This window comes from Dermacentor andersoni, chromosome 7, assembly GCF_023375885.2.
Source record: "Dermacentor andersoni chromosome 7, qqDerAnde1_hic_scaffold, whole genome shotgun sequence".
Lineage (NCBI taxonomy): Eukaryota > Metazoa > Arthropoda > Arachnida > Ixodida > Ixodidae > Dermacentor > Dermacentor andersoni.
The window spans coordinates 166,035,181-166,062,710 of record NC_092820.1 but is presented as its reverse complement, the minus strand read 5'-3'; the positions used below and the strand labels follow the sequence as shown (position 1 = coordinate 166,062,710).

The following is a 27,530-nucleotide window of genomic DNA, read 5'->3' as shown; positions in this document are numbered from 1 at the left end:
AACAGAGAAGGTTGAATCATTTGTGGCTATTGCTGGAAGTCGAGGGAAATACTAGTATACGTGTATTGGAATGGATTGAAAAGTTTGCAGGATAGCTGGGGCAGATTCGAGGGAATGCTGCAATCCGAACAGTAACGTATATCTGTGCCTCTGATAAAATTAAAAATGCACTGATGTCCAGGACCAGTTAACACGTAGCGTGTATTTAGTAAAAGCAAAGCGCGCGATCTGTGTCTTGTGGTGAATTAGCAACATTTTGTTGCGGCTTTGCTATAATGATTTGACCTTTTTCACTACCGCAATGCTGCAGGTGAACGAAAGCGGAGTCTCGTCATCCGCTCGAAAGATGGACGGCGGGAAAATAAAACTCAAGTTGCGCAATGAAAGCCGCGCTGGACGATTATATAAAATACAAAGACACTCGGGGGGGGGGGGGGAGAACTCCGTGTGCGAGCCTAAGCCAGTTCCCATGGCAACGAGATCCCGAATGGAAGCAAGCAAGCACAAACGCGACATAAGGGTGCTGTTCACGTGCCCATCAGCAGGATGGGCAGTGACATCTGCGTGGCTTCCGACGTTAGCGCCACCGTTGCCACGATTCATACTTGCGGGTGGCGTAGGACGGGGGGGGCCGCACGAGTCGTCTGCCCAGCCGGTACGCCGGCATTTCATTGAACTTTCTTTCGAAAAGTACTCGCCGAGAGCGAGCGGTCGTAGCGCTAAACCAAAGTCACCATGGACGCCATGTACACGGCTGGCGCGCACATGACCAAGCACCTGCAAGAGAATTTCGACGGCTACGACCGCTTCTTCTATTGGATTTCGTTCGTGGCCGACCCGCCGCGCAACGTGCTCTGGTACTATCCGATCACATTAACGTTTAGCACTCCACTCGGCATCCGTATCCTCGTCGCGTCATCGTGCTCCGAGTTCCTAAACGTAGCCATCAAGTGGGTGTTGAACGAGCACCGTCCCTTTTGGTACGTCAAACTTAAGTCAGACATGGGCATCCAGCTCGCGCAGACGCCCCAGACGTGCGAGACGGGTCCGGGCTCGCCGTCTGGACACGTCATGATCACCGCGGCCGTCCTGTACGTTGTGATCCGCTACGCTCTCAGCTGCGTCGACAAGACCCGCCACCCACGGCGCCGGTACCTCAAGGCGATCGCGTGGTCCGCTTACGTCTGCTACCTGACCGCCGTCGGCGCGTCTCGAGTCTTCATTGGGGCGCACTTCCCGCACCAGGTGATGCTGGGCTTCGCTATGGGCGTCGCGACGGGCTACGTCCTGGAGCGGTTCGACATCGACCAGTGGCACTTCCCCGAGTTCGCGTCCCTCAGCGGCCTCATGGCCATGACGTGCGCCACTGTGTTCACCGGCTTCATGGCGCTCGGAGTCGACCCGCAGTACACAGTCCACCTGGCGCTCGAGGCCTGCGACGACCCTAGCTACGTCAACATGAGCTCGACGGTCCTCTACAGCATGATGCGCAACATCGCGTGCCCCTTGGGGGTCGGCATCGCCATGTCGAGGCCCAACTTCGGCAGGGTGATGGAAGGCGCGAAGCGGGCGCCCGTGTGGGCCAAGCTGCTGGCGGGACTGGCAGGCGTTGGCATCGGACGCATCTTGCTCGCCTGTCCGCTGCCCAAGCGGGAGTTGGGCATCTATGCCGGAGCGTTGATCCAGTTCTGCTGCTTCTCCTTCGCCATCAGCTACGGGATACCCTACGTCCTGCACAAGAACTATAAGCAGGTCAACAAAGTTCTCGCGACACCTCCGAAAAAGAAGGACTGCTCTTCCAGTTCTTCCTCGGATGAGGAGTAAAGAGGTATACTGCATTAGGGGTGTAGTAGCCTGTGGGGAGAATGCCTAGGGAGACAGAGGGTGGTTTGCTGTTGTCGTGTGGGGGATGGCGCATGCATGGATGCGCAAGGGTGTGTTCATTTCGGCCGCTAGCTTCGCTAGAGGGCTCACGCGGAATCTCAAATTCCAAAGAGGGCAGCGTCTCGCCTATGGTCCCTGCTGGATGCGTGGAAAATAAAGCGAAGCGGGAACGTCTCTTAGGGTTTCACCGGAGATGTCTGATCAATGGTCTGCAGGGCGACAATGTGGATGAAAGTGTCTGCATTTAATTTAAAGCTTTCAACTTCGATGGCTCTGCCATACTGAGGCATAAGACAACATGCCAGATGATTATCGTACTCCTTTCTCGTGTCAGTGGAACCAGGGATTACATCAGTCAGTATAAACACGGGGAAGGCGGGAGATGGAAATTCAAGACAATGAGCAAAACAAGAGCAAGGTAAAAGCGGGAGACAACGTTTCGACAAGTGGACTTGCCTGAAAGAGTCGCGTCTTGAAAAAGACAAGTCCACTTGTTGAAACGTTGACTTCCGCTTTTACCTTGTTCTCGTTTTGCTCATCAGTCAGTATAGCCGTTCCTAACACATGTAGCTGTGATAATATCATTATCGTGCATCACGTCTAGATTGCGGTGACCGTTTGCATCTGTTGGTTGTTAGTGTGTGTGCATTAAGCTGTTTCTTGGTGTCTGCATAGATGTACAGACGTAATTGTACTTGCCTAGAGTGTTCAAATTGTAGACAATATTGTGGCAGCATTTTCAGTGACTGACTGTGGGCTTGCCATAGAACAGCCTCTGGTGCAGTCGTGTGGAAAGCATTTTACAGCTGCGTTCCAAAAGATTCACTGCACATAATTTAGGTGCTCTAAGCAAGTTTGATTGTGGCTGTAGTGTTACAATGTGCAGTATTGTGCAATAGAATGCTTAGGGCTTTATGCCTTCTCAACCCCATGATCTAGTTGCGAGTCTTAATTTATGAATGTTTTTGCCCAAAACTGCTAATATATATAACAGAAATTGTTCACACAACAGTTCTGTATCCGAGGTTTATACGACTATATAGAAAGGCTCTCATAGTGATAACGGTCATCAAGAATGCTGCTGGTGCCAGAACACTGTCACCGTCTTTCCAAAAGCAGGGGTACCTAATAAGAAGGTCCCTATGAAGAGTCATATGTTCATTCTGGTGCTTTTCAAATGCTCTGGTAAACCGCTGATAAAAGATGCACAATGTCAGCTACGTATGTGTGTCACTTTATCAAAGAATATCTGAGTTAAGCTTACTTGGAAAAAACAGTTCATACTTACATGTTATGTCAAGTCCGTAAGATAAGTCCGTTGTCGAAACATTTTTTTTCGTTGGTTTGAGTTTAAGAAGGCTAGCAAGTGAAATTAACAGCTAGATGCAGTGGTGGAACAGCTGCGCCAATTGCGCCAAATTGTGCCGAGAGCGGTTCTTTGCACCATCCTGCGCCAAAAGGGCATTTTTAGCGGAATATTGCGCCGAGCTTTCGCCAAAGCATGTATGAGAGCGAAACCCTCCTTCCGTCGATGCTTCGCAGCTAGCAAAACTGGAACCAGAACGAACAGCACGATAGCATCATCATCATAGAAGGAAGCAGAGGCACTAATGGCACTTCCATAATTGGTGAGAAAATATATGGGCGCGTCGGAGTCGTCTGTTCGTCATTCGCGCATTTTAGAGCGAATGCACTACTGCTTCTGGTGCAAACGCTGGTTCCGTAAATCTGACCTTCAATCTAAGCCAAGGTCGACTGAGCCTGCCACTACCGGCGGCTGCTGCGTACGCCGCGTGGACACCCACATGAGAACGGTGCAATGTGCTGGTAGTTTCCTATACGCGCTGTGCTTTCGACACTTAAGTTTGCGGTGAAGCGAGACGCAGCATAAATGTCAATTCGCTCACTGCTGCTGCCGTGCCGAGCAGCATCTGTGTTTTGTGGTGCAATTGTAGATGCGGTAGTTGCTGACGGCGCCGAGCAGCGTCTGTGCCCTTTCCCAAAGCAAGCAAAACCGAACTTTGTTTAACCGCGTTTTTCACTGACGGACGTACAATACAATGTAGCGCCGCTGTACCATCTTCCTGACGCTTTGTTTCCGTGTTCATCGAACCCGCCCGCGTGATACCGTGGAGTTCGCCGAAGGAAGATGTCACATTTTAGGATTAAGGGTAAGTTTTTTCAATATTTATGGGTGATAGCGGGGCTTGCAAAAGAGCCGCTGCGATCAGAATCGCACGTGTTGCATAGTTAAGAATGGTATAGCGAGTGAGGTCGAAAGTGGTACACCGCAAGAGCCGGCACTTCGGTGGGTGCCGCCATGTCCGTTGACGCAAAACTTTTGCGTCGAGCTTGGGTCGCTGCGCTGTTCGGTGAAATAGCGTCGATATATATATATATATATATATATATATATATATATATATATATATATATATATATATATATATGTGTGTGTGTGTGTGTGTGTGTGTGTTGCGACGGCAGAACGTTTGCGGCCTTTATTCGAAAACTCCCTAATGTGCATGGCATGACACGAGTGCATTGCACGATGTTCAGTGCAGGCGCGCTCGATCGGTCTAGTGGTGAGCCTTTGCCCACAAGCCGTGACTGTCGCACTGTGTTGTAGTCTAGTTTAGTAAACACGCGTTTGTTGATATGTCTGGTGCCTTCTCTGCGCCGTATCGACGAACCCGGCCATAGCACCCTTTGCGTCGCGGTGTGGAGAAGCATCGCTTCCTTTCCTCACCGCCCTCGCAGGGTAAGCGTCGCCCAAACCGTTCCCCACAACATATCGACTATATATCAGTTAAAATTTGCGTAGCATATCGTACGTGCATTGGACCCTGCGCCAAAAGTACTTGCTGCTGCGCCAAATCGTTTTTTTTTGCCTGCGACAAAAGGTAAAATGGCTGTTCCACAACTGTAGATTCCAGGTCATTGAAATGCATTTGCTACTTGTGTTTCATAAAATTTTAATTATTTACAGAGGTTCGTATAGATATTTCAGCAGAGGGTGTCGTGATGATGCCACATTGAGAAAGGTTGCATCATTGTTTTGCTGCCAAAATTGGTAGTTCCTAGCACATTCTGTAATGCGTGTGGATTTCACATTAGTGCTTGTAAATGAAGAGCATGCAAAAGTGCATCCTGGGCCTTTGAAGTAAGCTGTTATCTAAAAATTGTTTCTTTTTCTTCTTCTTTGGTACCTTGTAATAGCTTTAACAGCACCCCTCAATTTTGCAGTAGGGATATCTGCTTTGGGGAGCTAAGCTTATAATAGAATCTGCAAAGCTCCAACTGTTGGATGTGACAGTGATACTGGGTGGACGAGAAGCTGACTGTGTCTGCTGCTTTCTTTTGAATAAGAACAACTTTTTTTATGTCGATCTCAAGTAATTTCGTAATTACAGGCACCGCAGGTGTTGATTGCTGATCTCACTATCAATAGTGTGCTGCAACAAATTTTGCAACAAGATTCTTTGTGAATTAGGTTTCTCAGGCTACTCAATTTCTGCACCTGTTTATCAATTACTGAATTTTAGCAGCAGTGTGATGTTGCAGTGTAGCAGCACACTCAGTATGAATACTGTGCCCAATACAGTTCCGATACTATCAGAAATCAAGAGTTTTTAGTTGCGGGAAGACTTCAATTTAATATCTACATACATACGTGAAATGAAGTGAAATTTAAATAAAATACGATGGTAATGCAAGCACAAAATGAAACCATTGCAAGGCAATTATCCAAGTTGCCTTACAGTGTTGCAGTCATGCTAGTTATATAAAATTGATATACAAAACAAATTTTTAATCAGGATAGGAGTTCTGCATAAGCTTTAAAAAAAAAAAGGTGCTCATACAGAACCTAAAGACTGGTAGATGAAAAAAAAAAAAGATGCAGGTAGGAATGAGCTGGCTTAACAATGCAAGTTGGCTTCAGAAGTTAAGGCACATTGGCGATGTCCCTTATCAATAAACAGCACAAAAGATAAGGGATGGATAAATTATGTGTCTCCTCTTGGTTGGTTGTCGCTTCATGGCATTCATAATGAATAAATCAGATTGTGCCACGATCATCATTGTCATCCTAATTTATGTCCACTGCAGGATGAAGGACTCTCCCTGGGAACCCCTGTCTTGCGTCAGCTGAACTCATCCTCTATGTCTGCAAGGTTCCTAATAATTTCATCACAGTACTTGAGTCGCTTACCCTAAAATAGCATGCAGTTTGGCAAGAGGTCTCATCTTAGGTTGAATCCAGTCAAATTTGAGGCTTGCTTCAATTCCAGAGTTCCCAGTTTGTAATTTCCAGTACAAAATTAGCTTGGAGAACAGTGCGAGATGGATGCAGCATAGGACTGCAGTGCATGACCTTGATGAATCTGTCACATCACATGGCTTGCTGAGCACTGTACTGTGTAACTGAATGCGTCGTCAACCATCTGTATCAACTTTATGTGTGCATCAGTTTCCTCACAAGAGGCAACTGTGGCACCAGTGACTATTTGAGCTGCAGGTGTGGCAATTCAGCCAGAATGAGAATGATTGATGTACGTGACTTTGCCTAAAATCCGTCCTTGTGGCTTAAAATGGCTTTGTGACTTTGCACATGATCATGTTGAACACTATGTTGCATCACAAGTGCAACAATTTGCAATGATTATGCATGTAATAATCACCTCATGTTTAGAAAAGTAAGAGTTCTTAAAAATGTAGAAAGGTAAAGCATAATAAATAATGTCCCAAGAACATTTGAAGTTATAAGCATGAAGATTAGACAAATTCTTGTAATTTTTGTAGGAGACTGTCATGTGAATCACTGTCACAGTCTTGATGACGATTAAGGCTATTGCTGGTGTGTGCTGGTTTTAGCACTGCCCAGCTACAGCATAACAGAACTATGACAAAGATAGAACGCCAAAATAGTTTTTAATGAAATTTCCCACTTTCATTCCACAAGTTCCCAAACAGACACACACACACAAAAAGATAATAAACAGTGACATAAAATGATACTGTTCCATTGCAACCTGCAAGTCACAGACATCAGTGCTTTGACGGAATGATAGAATCCATTGTGTTCTTAAACATTTTTAAAGATGTTCACTGAAACTTTCAATGACCACTAATGGGAGGGGCTTCATTTTAGCTAAAACCATCTCACGCCAGCCCTCCTTATACCTTGTGCTGTATGGCAGTAAATAAAGATATGGCAGTTCTTGATTGCAGCAAGTATCGCCAGGTTCACATCGAAACATCTACAATTGGTGCTTTTGCAAGCCACAATCTGCACTTTAGTGCTTTGACACCACTAGTTTCAAAATGCCCTTAAGTTGCCCGAACTATGCTTCAGGTGAAGCCCTAGCTCGAGGGACTAACTCCAGTTTTGCTTTTCAAATGAGTGTGAAATGCACAAGCACTCTTATTAGATAAACTGCTGAACCTATTTGAAAGATGTTGCACTTAGGCTGTTGAATGCAGAACTTTGTTCTAGGACGTCAAATTATTTTACAAGCGTTGTTGAAGATGACTACACTACAAAAAAAAAAAAAAAAAAAAAAAAAAAAAAAAAACCGGAGCACAGTGAATTCAATTCACAGATATGCAACATGTTTTTGTTGCAGAATTACACAGTTGCGATGCTTGAACTTTTCTGAAATTTCAAAAGTGCCGTACAGTCATCTGGGGGCACAAATAAAAATATCCTCCCTACTATCACTAAGGTATTAATTTTTCTCTTAATTGGAACAAATTTCACTTCTACCAGTTAACTGACTACATTATGAGAGCAAATGTATTCACATGCATCTGAAGAGGGAAGGTCTGATTCATGTTCCTCGTTCCAGCTGACCAGCACGCAAGGGTGCAATCTGTAACATCATGCGACATTCGCTGCAACAAGAACACAATAATGAAAGTAGGGGTCAGCTGCTGAAACCTGGTATAATATTCAGATTTGAGCAGGCATAATTGAATTTAAAAACAACACAATGAAATTCAACTGCATTTCTGCAAACAGTAGGCCTTCAAGCACATTATGCTGCTCTCCAATGACATTCTTTAGCAGTAAAGTTTCATTCAGGTGAATGTACACATGTATCATGAGAAATAATTAACAGTGCAACACATCACAGGAAGCAGAAAATGAGGAGTAGACAAAAGCATAAAATCAGTGCATGTTTGAAAAAAAAGAGAGAACACAAGAGTTTGAATTTTGAACACTTTTTACACTGTTCTTCACTCGCAGTTCAAGCTACGAACTTGGTTCATGGCGCAATACATGTTTTCAAGCAAGCCTGGTGTGGAATGCATAAGGATGTTTACAGACTACCATCAAGGGTACAGCAATGCTCACACTGAAGTAATGCCTTAAAGGGAGCTTTCTTGAAGCTGAATAAACAGGCCATAGAGCATCGACCTTAAAATCAGCACTAGGGCAAATATTCGAGGCTACGTTCTCAACAACCATTCATTTTGTGATAGACAAGTGATTTTACCATAGACATCCAGGGGCCATATTTTTGGTCAGTCACTTTCGGGTATGCAACCACTTTAATGAGACTAGCACGAGTCGGCACTGGATGCGTCAACACCTATGGCGACAGTGTTCCTCACACAGTGCTTGGAATGCTTGTGCCTGCAGACACTGATGTGTCAGGTGCCAAGTCACAAAAATGCTACGAGAGAGACCGTACCTCCGAAAGTGATTGATCGTGAATGTCACTCAAGATATCCCAAGCAGCCCTTGCTACTCTCGGCTTAATCCAGAAAAATGTCATCATTAGTCTATGCGAATCCACCTTGGGACAAAGATGTCTCCCAGCAATCTTTAGTTGTTTCTGACCTGCTAAAACCAACTTTATCCTATGCCTGCAAATTTCCCAATTCATCAGTCCATCCACTACATATCTATTTCCTTGGCGCTTGTCCTGTTATTCTATATTACTTCCACAAATGCTCCCTTCCAGTCTTTTCCGCTTCTCTTGCAATGCGCTACACTACATATACTGCTTCAAAGAATAAACAATTCTGTTGTAGATCTGTGCCATTTTCTGCCCCTTTCTTACTTCCTGTTCCTTTGTATTGTTTCTGCTGAAGTCGGTAACCAACCAGTCCAAATACATGCGTACGCTCCTGCAGTTATTCTAATACACCACCCATCATTCATTCTGTGCATCATGGGGCCTGACCAATTCCTCTTTATCCGTTTAACCTCAACTAGTCAGCTGCTTGTGTTTTCTCTAAAATCCATACTGTAGTCGAGTACTTATTGGAATACCTGTCAGGTAAAATCATTGTTTGGCAAAAAGCAGGTCACGGACCATAGCCAAACAAAATGACGTTTCGAGATTCATACGAATCCCCCGTTTGCAATCTGTATGAATTCGTTTGTAATGTGGTACTTACGGATCCCTTACGGATCATTTTGTTTTGAGTGTGGTCAGTGACCTGCTTCTTTTCTAACAACAATCCACACAGCTTTCTGCCCATTTCTCAACATTATGCCTGTCATTTCCTGTTCCATTGATAGTGGCACAGCTCTTAGGTTCAAGTTCCTTTCTTACTATCCATTTTTTGTCGCCTATGGTGCTGCAAAACATAAGGTGAACTTTTAAAAAATGTATATGTTGTAGTTATTTCTACATGCTGCACTAGGCTTCATAATCTGGAGCATACAGTGGAAGACAGGCACTGGCACGTCAATAGTTGGCTTTTTTTCAAGCCACAAGTAACTGTTCACAAACATAGATGTAGTGTACATTCACAAGTAAAAGTCCGAAGATCATGGCTGCCATGAAAGAAACTTTTTAATTTCGCAGCCTAGGTATGCAGCAAGAGATCGACTGGTGCTATGCACACATGGGTTCATAGTACCAATGCACCATGTGTTCCAGTTCCAGTCAACAATGTTGTTCCAGAATAAAATTTGAATATTTTGTTGCTCCCATGGTTTTGCAAACTTCGTGGTACATTTTTTCGTGTTATAAAGATGGGAGGTGGTGGCTTCAAACACCTTGTGGTGAAACCGTGATTATGTGCAGCTGTACTGCGCGTCTCTGCGTGGAATGCATAATTAGCTGCATGGCGAACTAGCCCTGGATGCGATTCCAATTTCTGTGAACTCAATAACTGGCTATTTACTCAAAGCATAAGCATGCACACTGTTTCTGCGATATCAGACAACACCAAAACAACGCAGGCATGATATCTGATTTTTCTGGGTTTCATCGTAACCACACAAACGCACATACAGCATCCAGCTCAAAGCTTTACAGTATCTACATGAGGTGGAAATGTACACATCTTCAGGCCTTGGGAAAATAAAACAGTGCTGCACTAGAGCTAACTGCACACAACAAGCACTTGCTCTTAAAAACTGTGGTACATCCTTTTGGGTGTAACTCTGACACACAATGATAATTATCATTAATGCATGCATTTTATTTTACTTTAATGTTGCATGTCTGTTAACTTCCTGTTAGGAATGCAAGGGAAATTGGAACACACGTGACATATCAAACAGTAAAGTGTTGGGCTCAGCGTTGAAGGAAGGAAATGCACACGAGTTTGATGGCTAATATTGTTCTGTAGCAAAACTATACCAAAAATGTTTTATGAAGGTGTGGCCAGAAAGGCAAGTGGCTGATGACCAGAGCAGAAAAAACAGGCAAAATCGCAACACAGCATTGTTTCAGCTCAATAACCTGCCAACAAGCGAGAATGCTGGGGCAATATTCTCGAATGATCACTTTTTAAAACGCAATCACTCTCACTAAACTTTGCATGACTCGGCACCAGATGTGTTCATGTATGTGGCTGATGACATTCTTGGCACTATGCAAAGCTGCATCGCCAAGATGCTGGGTCACGTGAAATCCCATGAAAGCGATCATATACTCCAATGTGATTGCTCGAGTGTACCGTCCCTGGGCTGTTACTGGAAAATTTTTCGCTCAGTTATCGTGCTTGCTATAAACGAGCTTTTTCTTTTTTCACTTTTTAAAAATGGCCTGCTCCAGAGGGTGGCACAGTCAAGAAAGCAATTTATTCTTGCAAGTGACAGCCACACACCAAACTGTGGTAACAGAGAAAGAGCAGGGAAGACTTCGCACTCTGCTCTAAGTTTTTATTATACTTGGCCTGCCTGGGTAGGGGAACCTACCAAAATGGGTTGGTGATGAAAACATCAGAATTGATTTCAAGTGTGCATAAAGGCAATATGCATAAAACTTGTTAGCCACATAAATAATTCTACAGTACTGCAGGTTGCCAGTCAATACTAGTATTAGATAATAGTTCCAATATGTCGATGAGCATTGCTATGCAGGAGTACTTGCCTTATAAATAATTTCTACAAAGTCATTAGTGAATGCAGTTGAAGTTTGACACGGTGCTCTATTTAGCTTTTGTCTTGCCTGTACATCAAACCTTACGATGGTGAAAGCATGTTTGTGCACAACTCGGACACCAAACATGTAGTGATTTTTTTTGTCACATTTACATTTTAGTGTATTTACAGTGATGTAGCATGCAATAGCATTTAGCAGCACCAGCAATCATGCACCAATTCACTAACTGTAAATCGTCATTTAAACACATTTAACCGTCAGCCATGCGAGATCCATCACAATATCTTCACTTTGTTACATTTCCAGGCATGACAGCAGTTCATTAAAAAATAAAGAATATCACAGAGCAGTACTCAAGAATATGATTAGAAACAGTTGGAACCAATGCGAAGACACAGATACTGTACAATATGCCTACACATAGAATTAAAATAGTGCAATAAACACTTCAATTGCTTGATGCATCAACTGCTGAGAGGACAAGTCCAAGGCAGCTTGTTCATAAACAGGATGCACTAAATGAAATGGGGCCATGAGTGCCTCACATTATAAAGCTTTCACAATGTCTCCAATGTCAGCTTGCAGGAACTATAGGCTCTCTGCATTCGTTGATGTTTTGTATCGCCACAATCTTTCTCAGAGTTTTCTCTACAAAGCTTGTGAGCTTTAATCTTTTAAAGCTGGACAAGCTTAGATAATCTACATGCGCTTGACAGAATAAAAGAGTGATGAACTGTTACTGTGCAAGACAATCACACTTTTCTTGTCACATGAATGGTTACCAGTCACCGACCCCATTAATTCCTTTAATGCATTGGGTAGGCAACTTTTACCAGAACTTTTGCAAACTAAAACCACACTGAACAGAGTGTTACGACAGAATTTTGCTTTTTGCAACATCTGTGACTGTGACATAATTGTACGTCAAACTCAAGTGAAAGCAATTGCAATTCACACAAGATAGCCACTTATCGGTGATTCTTACAGATGTGACAATGCAACTTTGAATGTTATTAATGACAAGGAAGGCCTTTGCTGCAACATATAAATCATCTGCCAATTTTCTGCAGTGCTAAATCACAATCCAATCTCAAATTGCAGTTCAATTTAAATCACAGTGGCAGAAACTATACAGAATATCTACCGCTGAATTTCTAACGCTATAAAAATGAGCAATTCTTTGGCGTTCATGCCATAATTACCATTTCTTTCTCCGGCTAACATGCTGCATTGGAGGTTCAATGAGATGAACTCATCTGCATTCGTGGCATAAAGTTCTGCTGCCCTGCACTTAGCGCTGCACTGCTGTAGTCAGTACAGTGCAATTTACGATTGTTGTGGCATGCTAAAAAGTTATTTGGTGCAGACTAATACATTATCAAGAGTCATCTTGAAACTTGCAATATTAAAATGATGACCTTTTGGTGACATGCCTTTAGTGTTCCGTCAAAGTTTAGTTTCACAATTATGCAAGTGAGGTGCTTCTTCCATGCATGGTGCAAGCAAACCAGAATGCATACACTTGCACAAGTACTTAGGAAGAGAACAGTGCTACACAACAAAGCATAAAAATTCTGCGCCTTCGTTTATGAACCCTAAACGGATACCATATCTCACTGTCAAACAATCACACACCTTTTGTTTTAAATGAACCGTACAGAACAACACAGAGTCGGCTTATACTAGTAGTCCCTTAAATATGCAAGTGTGAAAGGCTTAGGCAAGGTGGTACTGGTTCATTTCGATAGAGGTCACAGTGCACACTGGCTGAAGAAGATAAGAAATAGGCAGAGAGTCAAAATAAGCTTACTTCCGGCTTTCTTGATTTGCAATAAGAACTACAGACTGGCAGAAAGGAAACAAAGCAATAGGAGAACAACCAATATCATAAATTGACTGTCATTTTCTTCAAGAATGTACCCACAATTGGTGCAAAGCTTTTAGACACAATCTTGAAGAAAATGACAGGTGATCTAAGATATTGGTTGATCTCCCTTTTGTCTTGTTTCTCTTCTAAACACTTTTCTAACCAATCATAGATTAGCCTCACTACTAAACGATGTCATCCTGCGAATCTCACGGCACAAACATTTTTCGAATCCTTCAACTATAAGTGGAGTTAACACACTGATACCTGGCTTTCGCTCTCTTTTCGTCTCTGCTGCCGTGCTGGAAGCTACACAGTGGAGAAGGCAAGAGAGCAAAGCCCCAGCCAATATCTGAGCATTGCGGTGGCTAAAGGGCTCATCGTGCCACCCTTTGGCAGCCGTGGCAGACTATGCTACACAGCATGCCGCTATCTTTAAGGCCACAAGCATCTGATGCAACAATGCGCAGTGTAAAAATGAAATGATTTTTTTGTCATTTTGAGACTGCAGAAATGTATATTTTTAATTTATATAACTCAAAATTAGCAATTATGTGTTGCTGAGAATGCTCTAGCGATCACGAATCGGTTAGTAGTTTTGGTAGGCTAGCTGCATTCGATGACGCTGCATCACAGTACTGCAGAAGTGAGAACAAGCAATATTTCAATGTTTTTGACACGAGATTGTAAATTCCCTGCTGTATGCAGTTCAGCAATATTAGCTCACATATTCACAGCAGCCTGTACAACAGTTCGGTAACATTTTCTTGCCACGTTCAAAAAGTGTTTCAGGGCCTCTGTCACTGTGCACTGTAAACACCATCAAAATATGCTTTCAAAACTATAACTCCGTTCATTTGGCAGGAAAAAGCTTACTAATGGAGAAGTTGAAGGCCAAACCTCTTTCCCTTTCTCAAATTTTGTACTTTTAAATTGTGCCTCCAGTACGCCGCTACGACATCACAGATCTCAAAGCCCCTTCGTATAGATTGAGCCATTTTTTGAGCAAAACATAAGTTCTTAATACTTAACAGGTTGAGCCCTTCATTTCTTTAAAATGCAATGCAAGCCTTCTTTGTCGATAAACAAATAACTAACCCCAAGTAGATATTGTCAAAATTCATGATGTCACGGTGAGCTGATGTGGAAACTACATGGTGGCATCACCACCCACCTACTGTTTTTGACTTAATTTCTGGCAGACCAAGTTCTCGCTCACGGCTAGACTGGCCTATTTGGTGTTCTGTGTAGTCTATCAATCTAACTTAATCTTACTCTTCAAGTACAAAGTGCCTTCTTCATACCATTTTCCCTTTCATGAATAAGGTTTGAACATATTGAGTAAACCATCACATTGTAAAGCATTCCACACTGCGTCTCACACTCGTTGCCTGAATGCGAAAGAAACATAGCAGCTTGTGGTTAATTGTCTGCTTCAATTGCAGCAAGTTTTTTCTCATCTAGAAGAGAAGAAAAAGAAATGCCTTGTGATGACTGTGGGAAAAATCTTGTCATTGGCTGGTTAATTAATTGCCCTTTTGCCACATAAGCAAAAGTCGAGTGGGGAAGATAACCCGTGCAACTTTTCAAGAGTGTTTTTACGCCATGGGCTGCAGAATGCAACAGCCTGCAAACAATTAAGCCGGGGAGTGAATGACATAAAAGTAGAAGTTTTGACACCTTTTGCCATTAGAAAGAGCTCTCTGAACAAAAAAGTGTTCACAGTATTCAACTGCACTGTTTTGTCAAAAACAATTTCTCTTCGGTACCACTGAGTCGAACTGTTGAAACACTGTTTCCCTGCTTTGTTTACGATGCCTTGCAGTACATACACACGCAGTTTAATCATGTACGAAGGCACATGTCACTGCTGCCTCGCATTTTGCAACCCCAGCCCAAATGAGCATGATTGAAATATTTGAAAAGCTAAAAATAACAGCATAAAAGCCACATTTTTGTGCAGTCCCATTTGGTTCTGTTTCTTCCAGTATTCTCAGGAAACTTCCTGAGCTGGCATCTAATGCACTTCACCATGCGGCAGTGCAAAAGTTTTGCATGACGCTTCGATGTGTCACAGTTTTGGACTTGTCTTAAAACAATGTAGTGTATTTCACTCAAGTTGCGTGGCTTGTTTTCCTATTCATCTTCCGGCAGTTCCTTGAAGCTGCTGAGTGGGTAGTGTTCCTTGTAATGCTGCAGATGCTGCCTCATCAGTTCCCACTGTTCCTGCAGCGATGGGGGCATCTGGCTGTAGACGTCTGTGAACATGTACTTCACTGGCGGCTTCTTCAGCTTCTCGGCACGTGCAAACGCCTGCATGATCTGGAGTGGCAAAAGAGGCAACACAATTAGTTTAGGGGGTAGGGTATACTAAGCAAATAGTTATCATGGGTTTGGCAAATCAGTTCTGTAAGAAGGAAGCAGTTTCGTCAAAAGGAAAAATTGTCACTCACACAACTGTAGCACAAAGCTACGTAAATTACCAATGCAAATTTCTTAAGAAGGGGGGGGGGGGGAAGGGGGTGCTTCACAGTTGACCAAAAATTTGTCCCAGTCTGGAGATCGAACTAGGAACCAACACCTTTCCGGTGTGGTCACTCTACCATCTCAGCTAACCAGGAGGCTAGCATAGTGCAGGGCAAGCCAAATCAATTGGCAACTGAAAGTGCAGGAACACTCATTAAGGCAAGTCAACAATGGCGTTGGTCCTGTTTTTAATTGCCTGAAACAGGGCGACTTTTTCTTCCAACTGCAAAGCTTACAGCATCGCATGCAATACTTGCAGGTGTGATGAAACAATAGAGCACTTTCTATGCCAGTGGCCATCTTTCCAACACTCAAAAATGTTCTCTGCGAGCTCGTCTCAGCCATTTAGATGACAAACCACTCTCAGAAGGAAACTTCCCGAGTCATTGGCTGAAACACTCTTCCACACACAAGACTACTAAAGCCTTATGATGAGCCTTAGACATGGCATGTTGCAGACAAGGGCAATAGCATAAGTGACAGGACAAACTTCTTGCTATGTGTCCTATCTCGTCATCAAGTGGGTCTTGTAACTTCTTTTATTGTCCTCATCCACAACATGCTACATCTACTGCTTATAATGATATGCTAACAAGCCCAGTTGAACACCTTAGAAAAGCCATATTTCGCTTTTTGAAGGCAACTGGACTGTACGAGTGCCTGAGACCATCAGCGAATATTCCTCTGCGAGTGTCCTCACTGACTGACTCTATGTTATCTGTCTTATTAAACGATTAAATTGTGGGGTTTCACCTTGCAATGACCAAACAGTTTCACTTCATGGAACATTAGAACTTATTTCTGGCTATGAAGAGCACATTTGTACAAAAAACAAAATATCATTTGAATTTTAGTTTAGTCAAAGTAATTAATGAATTATTAGTTGGTTTGCTGAGCTATCCCCAGCATAAAGCTCTCTCCAGCATATCAATAATGCTACTATGTATATAGGCCAAGTGTTACGTTTCCTGTGGCTACATCAAAATGGCGCAGCATACACAATACGCTTGGCATTACATCACAGAATTACCCAATGGGTTGTGAGGATCACCATAGTGATGGGCTCCAGATTAGTTTTGACCATCTGCAGTTCTTTAATGTGCACCTGGATTTCAGCACACGAGTGCTATTGCATTACGTGTCCACTGAAATTCGGCTGCGGTGGCTAGGAATTCAACCAACGACCATAGCAGACCGCCATAGCCACTGAGTCATTGCAGCGGGTTATGTTTGTCTTTTATCTCATCCTTCTTATTGACAAAAGTTTGGTCGTCACCTGCTTCTTGGTCTCGTTCTTCCACTGCTCCTCCTTGCTGTCGTCCCAGAGTCCGCGGTAGACGAGGTAATTGCGGAAGCGGGTGATGGGGTGGTCGTTCCGGTCCCAGGACCGAACTTCATCCACCGACCGGTATGCCGAGCTGTCGTCCGATGTACTGTGATGACCAATTCTAGGTACAATGGAAAAGAAGCATGGAGTAAATGTGGAAGGAAGATGATTAGATACAAAGAAGACAGGAGTTCATCGCCGTCAGATTATTTAGCCAGATACCAATGGCATCGGACCACCGCACCGGCGTTCATGACCTGGGGCGCTATAATGTAAAGCTATTCCAATTTTGCAATCGGCCCTCCGCGATTTGTCAAAAACTTTTTTGAACCACCCACACTTCACCTGTCTATCGCGTGACGTCACGAAAATCGCGACAGCTCCCTATCTGATATGACGCGTATATACCGATTATGCATCATTGGACCGAAAAAAAAAAAAAAAAAATTATTTCTGATTCTACGCCTTTTAGCCATTAACCCTTGGCTATTGGTGAAAAGTTTTCGGGCTGTACCCACTTCACCTGCCTGTCACGCGACGTCACAAAACTGTGAAAACTCACCGTGTAAAAGTGACATGTACGCGTTAAAGATGCATTAATATGCCGAACAAAACTGAATTTTTTTTCTGTCTAGCCGTAGGCTGCTTCATTCCCAAAGGAATAAAAGATGGCTGCCGCCGATCGCTCAAACACTAGCTACTCGCACCTGCCGGAGAGCACAGGTTTATTTGCGCACAATAAACCTTTTTGCGTGGCCGTGAAACGTTTTCAAGCACTTTCGGCATGTTTATGACCTCGCTCTGCCAACTATTCTTGGGATACGTTTTATCGGCATTCTTAACCTTCCGTTGCATGTCGGCGCAATTTTCGATTAGCCACCTCAAGCCAAGTAAGGGAAAGCGGACCAATCGCAGATGCCAGCACCACCCTCTTCATCCGGTTATCAATTTCCAGTGCACTTGATCGGCTCCATCGAATCTCTCTCCACTTGAGCAGCGTGCTCCTCGCTTCTTGTCAGCCAATTAGATAAGACAAGCCGCTCACTGTACGCAGTGTTATTTGTTTTTAAGGCAAAGAAAAGTGACCTCCTATACAACCCTGCGGCTCACTGCCCGATGCTTCGATCGGTGGTTATGTAAATTTGACATCAGGAGATTGGAATAAAAACGCATTGGAATAGCTTTATGTTATAGGGCCCCTGGTCACATCATAATATGCACATCTATAAAATTTTGTTTGTAGGTGAATTTACTTTTCTCCTGAAGTATGTGACCCTCTCATTACTTCGTATACAGCATATTGCAAAAGTGCAAGCTTCCTTCATAGTCAGCGATCAGGGACTGATATTATCAAACCTCGTAATAAAAATTTGCATCCATTATGAAAATATGTTCGTTATATCTAATATTTGTTGTAAGCGCACATTTGTTAATGCTGATAGCAGAATGAAACATTTTAGGTTTACTTCATTAAAAACGTGTTCATTATATCAAAGTTTGACAGTACCTGACATGCCTGCCTGTCTACTGTCTGAAGAAACCATGGAAAAGGCAAAAGCCTTTGGACTAGTTTGAACAGACAGTGCTGTTAGGGGAAGACAACGCCTTCAAAAGCGTAGGCACCAACTGTGTCACGTGAAGGCAAGCTTAATTCACTGGATGAGACTTGAGTGCATGCTGGGTGACGTTTCCCGTACTCCCATGTCCTGGGTGTCTGATAACTGTGCATAGCATACAGTGCTGAAGTGGACTTTAAACAGGCCACACGCGCATGGATAACGAAAGTACATAACTGCGACGTCATTTTGTGGCTCTGCTCATGTCAAGGCTTTAGTTATGCAAAGCTTTAATAATGTGACTGTTGAGACATCTTTCATTAGCAGTTTTTTTTCATTTAATCATCACCATCATTAAGGACCCTTTACAGGGCATTACATCAGGAAGGGATGATAAATAACAAAAAAGACATGTCAGAAAACGAATGCAGTAATTAACAGAATGGCCACTGTTGTTCAAACAAATAAGTATGAGGCGAGAACAACATAGCACAAAATTTATATTGTTAATATTGGGTATAGTAATAGCAGTAGTGGGAAATTAAAGCAAACAGAAACTGCAATGCATAAAGGAGGAGGAACAAAAGAGGGAACAAACCCCCCAAAATATGTAAAACAAAACAATGATTACCAGTAATTAACATATCGACAGTCAACCAGATAATGAAATACAAAGGCTGCACAATGAACTAACTTACAATAATTTTTACCCGACAATGTATGCCTCTATAACAGCAGTACCAAAAATAAAATAAATTTGTAGTGCATGCCATTTAGTCACACACACCAAAATATCAAATATGCTAGAGAGAGGAAAAAAAGTTATGCATGGCTCTGCTATTGTAAACAACAGAGACCAGCGTAGCTGGGGGAAGTTAAGGTTTCGGAAAAATCCATGCCGCCTTCCTCTGTGGGGGGGGTTTCGGTTAGGATGGCGCGCTATTTAAGGCGCCCACTGCAACAGAAACAATTTGTTGAGATGCCATGTGGCATCGGTGCCGTGTGCCAGACGCTGCACCGACGTGCCGCGGCGGCAACCGCCTCGCCTTAGCTCTGATGCATGCTAGCTTCGATGCCGTGCACCTGATAGCTTTTTGAAATCCGTTTAAGCGAGCGCGCAAGGTTTTATCGGAGAGTAATGACATCACACCACCTGTGTCCCCACCACGCCGCTCCTCCTCACCCGCTAGGCTCTACCCACCCTCGCCGCGTCGCTATGCTGCGCGATGCTATTTTTATACTCCCTTTCAGCTCTCTCCCCAGCTTGGCAAATTTTTTTCATGCGAACGATGTGATTTTTATAATCTGAAAATGTCGAGATAAACCCAGCGCAGTTCTAACAGCTCCACTGTAAAAGAAAAGTTTCTATCACATGTACATACATACCTGTACGTCATGGCCTCTATGAGCACCGGTCTGCATTCCTCAACGGCCATCTGGCGAGCAGCTTTTGTGACGTTGTACACGGCCAGGACATCATTGCCGTCAACACGTATGGATGCAATGCCATAGCCAGGACCCCTCGCAACTGTTTATCCAGGGGGAAGAAGATAAGACAATAACTGAATTGTGTGTAGAAATAAGATTATCACTGAGATTGCAGCAGAAGTGCCATTACTACTGCACATTGTAGTTGTATTGGGAAAAGGAGGTTTTGGGGTCCAAACAACCACCCTAACCCCTCCTTGAGTAAAAAAAAAAAAAATAACATGAAATTTAAAAGGTTCTGCACCAAAGTGTCTCACAGTGGTCATACATAAGCAGAGTACAAGAGGTAGCAGGAACTCTATAGAAGCTTGTCTAGACAACTTGTTTGGACAAAAGCGCAATCTGTTGCCGCACAAATTCACTGATATTTGTGGTAATGAAGATACCACTTAAACCCTCCAGTTTTGTTAAAGCTTAGATGGCTTGATCCAGACTAACTTGTAGCTCTTTTCCTTTTGAACAAATTTAATCCAGTTCAATAAGAGTGTTTACAAATGGCAACCTATATAACCTTTATCAGCCTCAATGCCACACAAAAATCAGATTATGAACAACTATGTAAAGTCTAAATTTGTTGCTTTCTACTGCTCAAATTGAAGACATGACATGCAATACATGAATTACATGAACTCTACAACATATGTTAGGATCCTCCTCCAAAAGTAAAGGAAAACTCGTAGCACTGGAATATTACACTTACCAATGCCATCACCTTTGTACTGCTCGTAGGCTGGAGTTGAAATAGCATAGCCATTATTTCGGCTATGAGAGAAACAGAGTGCAAGAAAACATACACATTATTCCTTCTTTCACAAAATTTTTCCTACAAGCACATTACCACAACTTGAATTCACTGTAATATGTTTATCTTTCTTCCACAGAAACTGAGATGCCTAAGGTTCATAAACTGGAAAGATGGTTATAAACAGAGAACTAATAAAACAAATTTTTATTACGAAAGACAAAACAGGATTCTCCATACTATCAAGAACTGCAATGATTTTCATTCAAGTTCGCAGGCGCATCTGCAGTAAGAAGGCCACACTTTAGCTTTGCTTTCTCACAGATATTTAAGCAAATTGCTTGCGACTAGACGACCTGTCAAAATGACACCCTAGTGCAGCACTTATTGCTTCACTGCCCTGTGTCTGGCCTATTACAATACCTAAATCATATTTTACGCATGACAGACAGTATTGCTGGCCAAATTTAATATGGATAGTGATTAGGCTCTCAGAATATGAAAGAGCAAAGGTTTACCATTGAATACTTATTTCTGAAATGCAATTCCCCATACGCATAAGCTTGATACATGTTCCATTGCCATGATCAAGGCAGACACTGGTTTAGAGAATCCAATCACTGGTGCACCATGTGTGAGTGAAGAGAAAAAGCACAAACAATCAGTGACATTCAAAACTGCAGGCCATCACAGACAGACATGCGTGCTCCTCCACTTCAAATAAAAAAAAAATATTCTATCATTAACTGAGCAGGCTTGTAACCTATTCTTTTACAATATTGTCTAAAATTAAAAATAAATATTGTCGTGCTCTTTGTAGAATGTTCTTCTTGGGTCCTTCTGGTACATAATATAGCATGAACGCTTAGCATGTGACACAAAGCCAGGAGGGTTGCATGGAAAGGAAATAAGAATAGTGGCTGCAGAGATTATTGAAAGAGCTGCACAGTCTGCACTTTGTCCAAAATCACATCTAGACTGGCGAGTGATGTATGCATGCTGAAATGAAGCAAGTACTTCATCAAGCCAAAACATATTAACTGTCTTAACAACATAGAGTGCTGTTTTTGTTGTGTTTATAACCAAGACAATTACACTGTGGTTTAACTACAAGCTCATGCCTACACACTTTCAAAGCCTCTCTTGGACTCTGCTCACCAAAAGAAGATGACCGGGCAGTCGAGTGTGGCAGCAAAGTTGAGGGCAGCATGGGCATCGCCTTCACTGGCGGCACCTTCGCCAAAGTAGCAGACGACGCAGTTCTTCTTTTGGGCAAGCTTGAATGCATACGCAGAGCCTACAGCTGTAATTAACAGCACAGAAGAAAGATGACACACAGTAAGCCTGCAAGTCGAATTAATCCTGTTAATTTTCAGCAAAGCTCTGTCAGCATCTTCTTTCACACAGAAAGCAGGTCATGTGAGTCGGTACTGTTTACATTCATGAGTCCGACCTTGTCAGCAGAAAAACTAGCATCATAGTGCGCTTGTTTAGGTCAGAGTGGACTGTGATTGAGCCTGACCGAGTGGCTGCAAGCCATATGAGACATGGATTCGACCAGGAAATATACAACTTGTAGTATTATCGGTATTACTCCTGTTGGCTGCACATCACAATTTCTGCCATGATTCTGCAAGTAGCGTTGCGTTTTCTTCTGAAAGATTGTTTCCTGGAACCCGAATACGATTTGAATTGCTCAGGGTGGCATTCAGGCGAGTCCGTGAAAACAATGGGTGCAATTCACCGCAATAAAATGGGAGCAACTGTGATAAGTTACCTTGGGGCATCTGCGTGGCGAGCGGTGAGCTGATGGTGACGAAGTTGTGCTTGTCGCTGCCGTAGTGGACGGGCATGCCTCGACCCTTGCAGTCGTCCAGCTCATTGCCATAGCACTGGCCCATGAACTGAGCCAGCGGGTAGTCACGCCACACTAAGACTCCTGCAGTGTTTTGTGAACAGAAGTGCTGCAAGATGGCCAAGACTCTGGTGGTTCACTATCAGAAGCACTAACTAAACAGCTCTAATTAATTAAACAACACTAGCTTTGCTGTGTTGTTTCCTTTGATTCAGCACAGCTTAGTTCTATTTGAAGTTCAAATTTGGCATACATTCAGCATCTTCCGATGTTATGTCCATTTTAGTGCCGGTAAGCAAATTACTTTGCTATCATGCTGACAACATGTGCATCGGCTCTTCTAACAGCCTGCCTTTGTTTTACCACTGCACTGTGAGACTGCATAACGTGCAGCATACCCGCTTCTCGGTACTGTCCGTAGATGAGGTCATTGTTGTCGAGGGCAGCAGCACTGCCAAAATGTGTGCCCTCCTCGCCAAAGTTGGTCATGTAGAAGGAGATGCGTCCTTGCCTTTGTGACTCATACAGGACTCTGTCCATGCTGTTCAGGAGCGTCATACCGTGGTACATCTTCAGCAGCATCTGCTCTGGCAGCTGTCAAGTGCAGAGTTGAAGACGGGGATCAGCCACTTCCTCATGAAACAAGTGTAATTAATGCGTGCTGCTGAACATTGAGTGGTGCAAGATATATGGGAGAATGCGAAGTAGTAGATGTAGCTCAGTGCAGACGAGGATGAAAGCAGGAGCAGCGGGACACATTTAACTAGTAGTAAGTGAGTCTCATCACTTCTTTTGTCCTTGTCTAAATTCTGCTACATCTACTGCCCGCAACAGTTAACCAACAAGCCCACATTTACAACATAATGGGGATGAAAACGATGTCACCGTCTGCTTTGTGTCACTCAATATTCTGCAATGCCAGCTCAAGCTAACATTTATGCTTGTGCAACATACCCCCTTCATGTTATTTTTCTCCATTGAAAATTTCATTTCATCACATTTCTTGTACCTGCAGAACCATGAAAATCATACAGCAGCAGAACAAATGACAAATTTTCAATGCATCTGGGAGTCTTTTCAAGTTTACAGAATGTGGACTCCATGTGAGAACAATTTATAGGAACGTCGGATGTGAGAATCCCAACTACTTCATCTCTAGCATACCTGAAAGGCAGCTATCCAGACGCTTAAAATATATGCCTCGTGCAAAAGATTGTAAAAACAAAAATTCCGGACACCTATTCACTTCTTGTGAATTTCGCATGAATTAGTGCCCAACTGAACGCTGCTGAGCAATCCTTCGAGTTATGAACTCCATGCGGGCAAGTGAGCCATTGCAACACAGGCAAGAGCTTGCATGGACAAGGAATGCATGGATAACAGAGGCTCCTGAGAGTGAGCGCAAGGGTGATGTGGCATTGCAGCAATGCCCTTTCCCCTCACGCAATACCACGGCAGCAGGCATTCCCTTTCGCCTGCTCTGCTTTGCCAATGCCTGAGCCAGCAAGCGCAAGCCAGCATCAAGAGCGCATGAGGCGCACGTGTGATGTGGCGTCACAGCCAATGGGAAGTTAGGTGCCGTTTCGTTGCAACAGCCGTTGCCGCCTTTTTCGCTCAATGAGTCATGTGACGTTTTCACATCAATACAGAAAGTGAACTTGCTACATGGAGACAAGCTGACACTGTGAGGGCAAACATCTAGCCCTCTACCTTCCAACTCATTTTACTAGAACATTTCACACTTACTATTTAAGCTTGCAGCACAGATCCAATCAGAAGTGCTTCAAGATGTTTGCAATATATCTTAAATGTTAGAATTTAAATCACTGCTTTTGATTTCGATGCACTACCTTCGTGTGCACAATCGTGCCCATGGCAACTGAATGGGATACCTGTATCAATGGGAGTAATGTTCATGGTTTTAAGCATCTCGGATTACGTTTTCCAATGCCGTTATTTTCAGATTCAGCGATGGACATTTAAATGCTTTTATGACAACAAATGTTGATACAGCAAGCTATTTTGGCACCAGCAGGTAGCGTGTACTGGCACATGAATATCCTGCTCACCCTGTCGCTTTTTAAAGCTGGAAGGCAGTCTAGTTGATTGGCCTAAAGTTGTAAAAAAAATGTGAACATAAAAAATAGGACAGGCACGAAATACATTGAAAGAATGCTGACCTCTTTTCCAGTCTTACTTCTTATGTTATCTTTCCTTAATGTTGAAAAATATGGTGCGGTACTCATCTTGTTGATGCAGTGCTAATTATCAAACACTGACAACCGCAGCACCTTGATAAAAACAATGTTTCAAAGGTGCAACACTGATTTAAGCATAGAAATAGCATTGCAATGATTCATTTGCACTGCTGCTGAACATGATCTTCAAATGCTTGTCACCATGCTAACACTAAATGCTTACATCTAAAAACTCCATGCCCAACATACGGAGAACAATAGGAATGACTAAATTAACTGACTGGCCTTGTTATAGAGAACTCCAGAGAGCGCTGGAGGAGTCGGATACAGCCCCGACCAACATGCGAGGATGGACTGAATTCCTTCGACGAGCACACGGGGACACCACTAAAGCCATTGAGCGTACAGCGGAGGTGCCGGTGATAGACTCTCACCTGGTCAGCCTATGGGAAGAGAGGCGGAAACTGGCCAAGAGGTGGAAAAGACAACGTCTAAACAAACACCTGAGACAACGCATCGCTCTCTTGGCAGAGCAAGCCCAAGGCCACGCCAACGAACTCGCTAAAAACGAGTGGGCGACGTTATGTGGAACCCTATCAGGAACTCTGGGAACGACCAATAGGCGAATACTATGAAGCATGCTAGACCCGATGAGCACGCGTACTGAGAATAACAAGAAGCTCCAAATTATAGCAGACAACTTCGAGGGTACAGACCAAGATCTAGTCCATGCTCTTCAGAAAAAGTACATAGGACCCTTACCTGCCACGGGATCGTCGTACGCGAAGAAGGCGAACCCTAAATTAGACGAAGAAACAATGTATGCGGAAGTGTATGAGGCGGCACAATCCGCAGTTAAGAACTCGCCACCGAGCCCAGACTCGATCACAAATGCAATGATTCGAAACATGGATTCGTAGCCCTAGCGAAAATAACAGATTTTCAATAGCGAGTGCTGGGCCAAGGGCGACTTGCCCCAAGAGTGGAAATTGGCTAAAATAATCATGATCCCCAAACCAAAAAAGAATCCCTCGATTGATACACTGCGGCCGGTGTCGCTCATGTCCTGCCTGGGTAAGCTCTATGAAAGGGTTATCCATAGCAGATTGCAGCGATACCTGGAAGAGCGGAGCTGGTTCCCGGACTCCATGATAGGATTTCGCACGGGTTTATCTTGCCAGGACGCGTTCCTCCTACTTAGAGAGGAAATTCTAACTAATATACCGTACGGCGACGAGAGACTAGTCCTAGCACTAGACCTCAAAGGAGCCTTCGACAACGTCTCTCACGCCGCAATATTAGAGGAACTTGAACTCGCGGGTTGCAGTGAGCGCACATACAATTACTTAAGAGCGTTTCTTTCCAACCGCGAGGCGAGCATCAGTATTGGCCAAATCACTTCGGATTTATTTAATATGCCTGATAAAGGAACACCTCAAGGAGCCATATTATCTCCTCTTCTCTTGAACATGGCGATGTGTTGCCTCGTGCGCGATCTGGATTGGATACCCGACCTGAATATACGCTCTGCGCGGACGACATGACGCTGTGGACGAGCAGAGGTTCACTAGGGGATAAGGAATATACGCTCCAAAGCGCAGTATTAGCGGTGGAGAAATTTTCTACATGGACTGGCCTGAAGTGCGCACCCGAAAAATCTGAGGTCATCCAGATACACGCGAAAGGCTACAAATCCAGAGGATCGATTAACATCGTGGTTGAGGGCCAATCAGTCCGAGAGGTACCCACGATGCGAGTCCTGGGTTTGTGGCTTCAGAGCGACGGGAGAGCACTACAGACACTCAAGACTCTCAAATCCACAGCCCACAACATAGCCCAAATGATACGTCGCGTGACGTATCGAAAAGTGGGAATGCGAGAAGACTATACCCTAAGGCTCGTACAGGCCTTAGTGGTTAATCGAATCACGTATGGCTTACCGTACCAAATCCTGAGCAGGGAGGAGGAAAAGCAGGCTAACACAATAATCCGAACCGCTTTCAAAGCTGCTCTGGGCCTGCCTAAGTGTACTTCAACGGAGCGCATGTTAGCTTTGGGAGTGCAGAATACTTTCGACGAACTGAGGCAGGCCACCCTGATGCGACAGAGGGAGCGCCTCAGCTTCACAAAAACTGGTAGGGCAATATTGGCTAGACCCAATATCCCAGCATACCCCATTTATCTCACAGAGCAGGCCGTACATCTCCCTCCTTCGATGAGATCCAAAAATTACAGTAGCCCCAATTCCAAAGAATATGCATCCCGAGTACAACAAAGAAAGACGCAAAGCATGCGCACAACACATTCAATCAGTGTACTCTAATAACCATAGGTACAACACGTACTACACGGACACAGCTGTGTACACAGAAGTGACCGGGCAGCGCTACCAAAGGAGGTACGCCCTGGCAGTCGTGAACGCGATCAGCCAACAGCAAATTACCGCGTCGGCCACGGCGGGATCCCCCACCTTGACTGAAATATTAGCAGTGGCGATCGCACTTGCGCACGCGGAGCGTTCGCAAAGGGACTCGGTTGCGGTCACGGACTCCCAGGAGACATGTCGCATGTTTCTCAAGGGGCACGTGACTGCGGCTAGCCTCGCGATAATCCCCAAATCCTTCAACCACCATCATCGCCTACTCTGGTGCCCGGGCCACGCGGGGGTACAGGGGAACAAAAAAGCTAACGCGTTAGCTCGAGGGTTCACTAACCGAGCGACGGCGTCCTCTTC

General features: G+C 43.9%; 3 protein-coding genes across 5 annotated transcripts in view; 2 read left to right on the top strand and 1 right to left on the bottom strand.

The window, feature by feature from the left end:
• Positions 1-451: 451 nt before the first annotated feature.
• Positions 452-27,530, top strand: part of LOC126533224 (glucose-6-phosphatase 3-like) — a 31,506-nt gene continuing 4,427 nt past the window's right edge. For 2 of the 3 annotated variants that reach the window (XR_008612868.2, XM_050180499.3), the window contains exon 1: positions 452-1,828. Coding sequence is in view for 2 of the 3 variants with exons in the window: in XM_050180499.3 (XP_050036456.1) it covers positions 736-1,824 (1,089 nt within the window). In the remaining variant the exon portion in view is untranslated. Of the gene's footprint in view, positions 1,829-5,994; positions 9,834-27,530 lie in introns of those variants that run through there. The other variant, XM_072289380.1, reaches the window with a different exon arrangement.
• The window catches only part of LOC126533214 (2-oxoisovalerate dehydrogenase subunit alpha, mitochondrial-like), a 77,797-nt gene continuing 52,098 nt past the window's right edge, over positions 1,832-27,530 (top strand). The window contains exon 1 of the mRNA XM_055071823.2: positions 1,832-4,055. The gene's annotated coding sequence lies outside the window, so the exon portion shown is untranslated. The remainder of the gene's footprint in view (positions 4,056-27,530) is intronic.
• The window catches only part of LOC126533212 (2-oxoisovalerate dehydrogenase subunit alpha, mitochondrial-like), a 49,603-nt gene continuing 28,870 nt past the window's right edge, over positions 6,798-27,530 (bottom strand). Inside the window, exons 3-9 of the mRNA XM_050180489.3 lie at positions 22,997-23,192; positions 22,521-22,682; positions 21,902-22,046; positions 20,702-20,763; positions 19,900-20,041; positions 16,907-17,078; positions 6,798-15,426 (exon numbers count right to left, since the gene is read on the bottom strand). Coding sequence (XP_050036446.1) covers positions 15,241-15,426; positions 16,907-17,078; positions 19,900-20,041; positions 20,702-20,763; positions 21,902-22,046; positions 22,521-22,682; positions 22,997-23,192 — 1,065 coding nt within the window. The 3' untranslated portion in view covers positions 6,798-15,240. The remainder of the gene's footprint in view (positions 15,427-16,906; positions 17,079-19,899; positions 20,042-20,701; positions 20,764-21,901; positions 22,047-22,520; positions 22,683-22,996; positions 23,193-27,530) is intronic.